The 7,463-nt window shown below is 47.8% G+C and overlaps 1 protein-coding gene across 24 annotated transcripts in view; it reads left to right on the top strand.

The window, feature by feature from the left end:
• Nucleotides 1-7,463, top strand: part of NFASC (neurofascin) — a 71,278-nt gene extending 63,815 nt beyond the window's left edge. For 11 of the 24 annotated variants that reach the window (XM_015650844.1, XM_015650854.1, XM_015650852.1 and 8 more), the window contains 3 exons: nt 1,233-1,302; nt 4,435-4,446; nt 7,166-7,457. In XM_015650844.1, coding sequence (XP_015506330.1) covers nt 1,233-1,302; nt 4,435-4,446; nt 7,166-7,397 — 314 coding nt within the window. In that variant the 3' untranslated portion in view covers nt 7,398-7,457. Of the gene's footprint in view, nt 1-1,232; nt 1,303-4,434; nt 4,447-7,165 lie in introns of all 24 variants that reach the window. The other 13 variants (XM_033519904.1, XM_015650855.1, XM_015650853.1 and 10 more) reach the window with 4 other exon arrangements.

Genomic DNA, 7,463 nt, shown 5'->3' with positions numbered 1-7,463 from the left:
GGATCATCCAGTCCTGGGAAATATCCAGGTGAGAGTGGGAATGGCCATTCCCAAAAGTTAAACAGGTCCAGGACAATCCGGTGATGGGAAATATTGAGGTGAGAGCTGAGAATGGGAAATCCAAGGGTTAAACTATCCAGGGATATTCCAGTGGTGGGGGAATATCCAGGGAGAAGCAAGGAATGGGCAATCCCAGGATTCTGGGGGTTAATCCAGATGTCGGAGAATTGGGATTACGATGGGTTTATCCCTCTGTAGTGGGAATTTAGAGTCGTGAATTTGTGGCTATATCATTTTTCTATTTATGAATTTATAAATAGATTCTTACTTAAATCTAAATTCTTATTTTCACACATTTTTATATATAAATTCTAGATATAAATTTACGAGGAGCCTCATTTAATTTATTATATGTTTCTTTACTAATAAAATGCATTATTTCATTTACACCATTATTATTGATTTCCCATTTGTGAAATATTTATCGTTTATCATTTCAAGAAATAATTAAAAATAATTTCTTCAAATTAAGAAAAGTCTACAATTAAGACATCCCCTCACTGTGCCACCACAACAAAGTCCTTTGTAAACCCTTTGTAAACCCTTTGTAAATACTTCACGAACCCTTTTCAAACCCTTTCACTTTACAAACCCTTTTTAAACTCTTTGTAACCCTATTGCAACCCCTTTGTAACCCCATTGAAAATCCCTTTGCCAACCCTTTGCCAACCCTTTGTAACCATTTGTAAACCCTTTGTAAACACTTCACAAGCCCTTTTCAAACCCTTTTACTTTACAAACCCTTTTACAACCCTTTGTAACCCCATTGCAACCCCTTTGCAACCCCTTCGCAAGCCCTTTGTAACCCCTTCGCAACCCCATTGAAAATCCCTTTGCAACCCCTTTGCCAACCCTTTGTAAACCCTTTGCAAACCCTCTGTAACCCCTTTGTAACCCCTTTGTAACCTTTTAGCAAACCCTTCTCAAACACTTTGCAATCCCTTTGTAAACCCTTTTTAAACCCCTCACAAACCCTTTTCAAACCCTTTTTCCTTTTACAAACCCTTTACAAACCCTTAGTAAGCCCTTTGTAACCCCTCCCCGGTGCAGTTTTTACCTGTCCGAGCTCCTCCCCCTCAGGGACGCCCCAGGACCCTTCCCCAGCCCCTCCCCATTTCCAAACCCTTCGATCCTTACTGGTTTAACTGGGAGGGGGCTCTGCTCCTTCGCAGTGCGGGACAACAAGGACGAGCACCTCAACCCCGAGGACAAGAACGTGGAGGACGGATCCTTCGACTACAGGTAGGATCCCATGGAATGTCCGACCCCTCCCCCACCATCACAGCCCCCTCCCCCCCCCCGTGGTGCCACAAACCCCCCCGGAACGATCCCTGTCCCCCCTTTTCCTCCTCCTGCCGCCTTCCCGCTGTGAGTAATTCCCGAAGGAAACGGCTCCTAAAACGCTGCCTGAGTCGCCAGGTTGTGGCGTTCCGCCTCCTTTTCCCGGGATTCTGGAATCGGCAACCTTGGACAGCTCCCAGCAGGAGTAAACCAACCTTAATGGAACTTCTGACACATAAAATCCCAAAAAACACCCCAAAAGCCCAAACTCCGTAGCAGCCCGAGGGTATTTCTGGAGTATCCTAAAGGAGAAATGCCGAAAATTCTGTTGGGATTTGTGGATCAGCTCACTGGAACAGCTCCCACCAGGAGCAGAGTGACCTTAATGGAGCTCCTAACACATAAAATCCCAAAAATCACCCCAAAACCCCAAACTTTGTAGCAGCCTGAGGGTATTTCTGAAGCATCCTAAAGAGGATCCCCTTATCCATGGGAGAAATGCCCAAAATTCTGTTGGGATCAGCCCTGGAATCAGGAAAGGGGAGTGATTTGGGGTCTGCCTGTGCTCCAGCCCCACAAAATCCCACTAAAACACCCATGAGGGCTCCAGCAGGGATTCAGCTGGAACCTCTCCGACTTCCCCGGCTCCATCCCTCTCTTTGCACGCAAATGTCACCCTTAAAGAGCAGCGGAGCCTTTTTCCCTCCAGGAAAACTCCTGGGATGTGTCAGAAAGGGACAGGAGCTTCCCAAGCATTCCCAGCTCTCCGTGATTCCCCAGGAGCAAGAGCGGGTCCCACTCTCAGGACTCACCTGGCAGCCGAGGGGATTTGAGATATTTTAATTTGATTTCCTTAAGGAATTAAAATTCCCTTTCCCACCTGAGCTGAGGTCAAAACCTGGTGGGAATTTTTCCTCCTGATTTAAACCAGCGATTCATTGAACCCAGTGTCATTCCCAGCATGGGAAGAATTGATTTGGGATTCAGGAAGGGATGGAATAAGAAGGGATTCTGCCAGAGGATTTAGGGGGAACAACATGAATCAGAAACAGAAATGGAACAGAACCAGGGATTTTATTTCATCATCTTATTTCATCAGAGGCACAGAAATTCCATTTCAGACAGATATTTTTATTCCAGAGGATTGCACGAAGCTCCCCAGACTCCGAGAAAAACATGGAATACAAACACATCCCAGCAGGATGTTGTAGGGAAAGGCTGGAATTCCTTAATGTCCCACACAACACCCAGGGCCACCACCTTCCTCCCCTCCCTGCTGCTCAGCGCTTCCAGGGGTGGCCAAAAATTCCACCTGTGAATTTTTGGGATGCTCCCTTCGGATCCCACACTGGGACAGGGAGAACAGCAGAGGAGGAATGAGCCCAGCCTGGTCCTGCTGCAGGATTTGGGGTCAGAGCCATCCCTTCCCAAGGAAGGATTTTATGGGATGCTCCTGGCATGGGAATGAGGCAGAACCAGCACACAGCCCAGTCCCGAACCATGATTCCAGTCAGGATAGGGATCCTTGTGCTTCCCAAATTTATGGGATGGTTTGTGGGAAGCCTGAACCGCCCCCCTATTCCCACAGGGATTCCCACAGGGATTCCCACAGGGATTCCCCCAAGCTGAGATTCTGGCTGCAATCCCAAATTTCCTGTCTCCGCTTCTCGAGAGCCCACCCAAGGGGCCCAGCCACCCCCTCCTGGCCCCATCCACCATTCCTGAGGAAAATCCACGGCCAGGCACCCCCTGCCTCCCTCCAGAGGGAATCCAAGCTGTTGGAATGGCTGGCAGAAATTCCCCGGCACCATCCAAGGGGTGTTTCCTTCCAGGCAGGGGGAAGGATTGGGGTGAATCCTTCATCCTTCTGCTCAGCTGGAGCTCTGACTTCTATGGACAGCCCTAAAATTTCCAGGGGAAAGGCAGGAGTCAGTGGGAGGACAATAAAACTCTGGGATGGAATCCATGCAGTTTTATGGACTAAATAAAAGGGGGGAAAATCCCCAATCTAATACGGACAAACAAAAAAAAGCCAACAACCCATGAACCCACAGACTTTGCCAGGGAGTGCTGGCAATCCTGAGGAACACCAGGATTCCTGGGAGAATTCCAGGAGGTTTCCCTCTGGGAGGCAGGAGGGAAGGTGAAGCCGGAGGCTGGAGCTGTTGGCTGATGGAGCTCGGGGCTGATTGTGGGGCCGGGCTCCGGGAGCGGCGGCATTTAGGATTTCAGGGAAGGGCAGGAATTGAGCCCATCCCGGCTCCCGTCCCCTCCTCCCCATGGCATGGCTGCTGTGCCCTCGTCACCCTCACGTCCCCGGTGCCCCGTGCATGCCACTCTCCGAGCTCCTCATCCCGAGATCCCGCCACATCTCTCCGCTCCGATCCCGGGATAATGGTGTTCCCAAGCAGGGAATCTCCTTCCCAAGCCAGGACCATTATCCATGGACAGCGTTCTGTGCCAGTGCCGGTGCCTCATTATACCAAATGTTCCATGCTGCCCGCGGAGAGGCGGCTGGAAACTCCGGATGCCGGGAAGGGGAAGCCGAGTGGATTTAGGGTCCAGATTCCCGGGATATCCAGGATGACGGCACAGGTGACACAGAGCAGGCAGTGCCACTTGCCAGGAGGGGACATCTCAGCAGGCAGCGAGAGGGGAGGACACACAACTGTCCTGGGAGCCTCGTGAGGGAGGAAAGCTCTGGAAAACTCTGGGAAGGTGCAGGTTTATCCATAGGGAGGGAATCCAAGGAATCCCAGCAGGACGCTGGCGTGAACCCAGCCACCCTTGTCCTGCTGCGGGTCCCCAGAGCCACCACTGTCCCCCGGACATCACCCCCAGCTCTTCTTGGATGGCTTTTCCACGCTGGGATGGCTTCCTGGGGGCTGATCCCACCTGGAACGGCTCTCCCGGCTCATTTGGTATAACGAGGCGATGAGTCCCATTTTTTTTTATTTTTTTGGTCGTAGCACTGCCCCTGTGAATGCAGAACCTCCTCATTTCTCTCTCTGATCAGGCTCTTTCTGCTTCTCTCTGTTTTATTCCCATTCCTTCTCCTCCTTTTCACCTGGTCTATCCACATGGACCGTGAAGGTCTCTTGAAAGGTAGGACCTCATGCCGCCAGAAATCCGGCACACTCCGCTTTTTGGGAATTTTGTTTTCCTTCCTTCCTTCCTCCCGTTGATTTCTTCACGCCAAAACTTCCCCATCCCCGTTCCCATGTCCCTGCCTAACACATTAAACAAAATCCCTCTAATTCCCGCTGCCGTCACGGCTTCCGGAGAGTCAGATCCTTCTTGGAATTGTTCCATGGGCTGGGTGTGCCCCCAAATCCAGCCAGGTCCCCCCAGCTCCAGCTGCTGCTCCCTCCTGGTGGAGCAGGACTGAACTTGGGAATGCATGTGGGTTTTTTCAAGGAAAAAAAAGTGGATTTTCCAGGGAAAACTGGGATTTTTTTTTTAAGGAAAAACTAGTTTTCCAAGAAAAAGTGCATCCCAGGGAATGGGGACAAGGGACATAAGCCAAAACCTCTGGATCCTGACTGATCTGCTCACTCTTAGTCCTGAAAATCTTCTGGCTCCAGCCTCCCCCTCTTCCCGATGATTTATGGGATTCAGGAGAGCATTCCCCACATGATTCCCATCTGGGCACTCCGGTTCCCTAATTCCCGGCTCAGCCGCGCTCCCAGAAATCCATTTTAACAGGGTTAGATCCCATCAGGAGCTGCTCCCTCCTAACACACTAACGGGATAAACGGCCCTGGAGAGAGGTAAAACCAGCGGGAATTCTCCGGGAATGCATTCCCAGCGGGAATTTGGTGCCGCAAACCCATCCATTAAAGATGATCTGGCTCCGGATTTGGCTCGAGCTGCCTCCCAAAGTTTGGGAAGGGGCGTTGGGAATTGAGGATTTGCGTTTTGCCGCTCTCTACTCAGCGTTTTTGGGGCTTTCTAACCAGTTCTGCTTCCACACTGAATTATTCCTCCTTTTTCCCAAAAAAAAAACCAAAGCTGCTTCCAGAGCTAACAAATTAATTTTTTGGTTGTGATGCCAAGTTAACAGAAAGTCTCAAATATTGGGGGTGTGTTATCGAATTTCCAAAGCGCTGATCCAAGGAAACCCGCGGTGGGATCCAGAATTCCTCTCCCATTTCAGGGAGTGGATGAATCCCATGGAATGAGGGAGAAATGATCCCATAGAATGAGGGAAATTTAATGCCTTGCCCTGCTCAAGATCCCAAGCAAAGTGCAAAAAAAAAACCACCAAAAAATCCCAAAATTTTCACCAATTTTAAGGGAAATAAAGGAATGGAGTGGAGCAGGCCTGGCAAATCCCAAGCTAAAAAAAAACAACTGGAAAAAGACAGGAATGGAGGTGGGAGGACAAATATTTCAGGGATATCTCCAGGAATATGACAGAATTTGCATGAACTATGGAATAGTTGATATGAAAATTGATTTTTATATCAATTTAGAGCGGTCCACTCTCATCCTTCCCAAAAATAGCTCAATTTATGGGATACCAATCCCTGCCCTTCAAGGAAAAACAGATTTTCCCTGGTCAGATTTTGGTTAAAAAGAAACCTTTAAATGGATTTTTTTTCCCCTTTTGGGTCGAACTCTTTGTTTTTTAGTGACTTTTAGTGAAAAGGAGAAAAACCCAAACTGAACAAGGAAAAAAGCCCAGAAATAAATCGGGAAAGGTAAATTCCCAAGAGTTTTGGAAGCTGCACAAAACTTGGCATCCTAAAAGTGTCCCCTCGCAATGCTCCCCATTGCATGTGGTTTTTTCAAGGAAAAACTGTGGTTTCTAAGAAAAAAACTGCATTTTTCCAAGGAAAAACTGTGTTTTTTTCAAGGAAAAACATTGTTTTCCAAGAAAAAAAATGTGGTTTTTCAAGGAGAACTCTGTTTTTTCAAGAAAAAACGCGTTTTTTTGAGGGAAAAAAACATGTTTTCCCAGAAAAAAATGTGGTTTTTTTAAAGGAAAAACTGTTTTCTCAAGGAAATCTGTGAACAAACCACTAAACCAGGTTACCAAGAGGGGGCTAAAACACTGAGAGAAAGAATCCAAACGATTCCAAAGGAAAAATATTCCTGATGTCCATCCAGCTGGGTTGATCCAAGTTTTGGGTGGAATATTGAGGTTAAGAAATCGAGGGCAAGAAGTTGAGGTTAAAAATTCGAGATTGAGAAATGAAGATTTAGAAACTGAGAGCAAGAAACTGAGATGAGTGAATTGAGGTTAAAAAATTGAGATTTAGAAATTGAGAGCAGGAAATGAAAGTTAATAAAAATGAGGGAGAGAAATTGAGGGAAAGAAATTGAGAGTAAAAACTGAGTGAAAATATGAGATTAAGAAATTGAGGTTAATAAACTGAGAGTAAAAAAATGAGATTAAGAAATTGAGGGAGTTACAGATTAATAAACTGGGAGTAAACAGATTGTGATCGAGGAATTGAGGTAAAGGAATTGAGATGAGGAAATCAAGGTTTAATAAATTTGACATGAGGAAACCGAGGTTAAGAAATGTATTTAATAAGTAAATAATATATTAATTAATTAATTTATCATGAATTGAGCTGAAAAATGAGCTGAGAAATGAGCTGAAAAATGGCAAAATTGGGTGTTCAGAGATCCCCAACCACCTTCACCTCCCACCCTCCCCACAACCCTCCACCCACACCTGGACTAGCCCCCAATATTTAAGGCTCTGCCGAGCCGTATTCCCGCTGCGGATCGATTTAGGATCTCCATCCCTCGGGGGAAGGTTTTCAGCCCCGTTTCTCAACCCTTGCCGTGTCTGTCTGTCTTCTGCTGCCAGCGATGAAGACAACAAACCTCTTCCCAACAGCCAGACCTCGCTGGACGGGACGATAAAGCAGCAGGAGAGCGACGACAGCTTGGTGGACTACGGAGAAGGGGGCGAGGGCCAGTTCAATGAGGACGGCTCCTTCATCGGCCAGTACACGGTCAAGAAGGACAAAGAGGAGACCGAGGGCAACGAGAGCTCCGAGGCCACGTCCCCCGTCAATGCCATTTATTCCTTGGCATAGCAAAAACGCCGGGAAAAACACCCACAGCCCAAGGGGTTCGGAGCGGCCGGGGGTTCCGCCGGCAGC

Source organism: Parus major, chromosome 26 (assembly GCF_001522545.3).
Source record: "Parus major isolate Abel chromosome 26, Parus_major1.1, whole genome shotgun sequence".
Taxonomy (NCBI): Eukaryota; Metazoa; Chordata; class Aves; order Passeriformes; family Paridae; genus Parus; species Parus major.
This window is presented reverse-complemented; position numbering and strand designations above follow the sequence as displayed.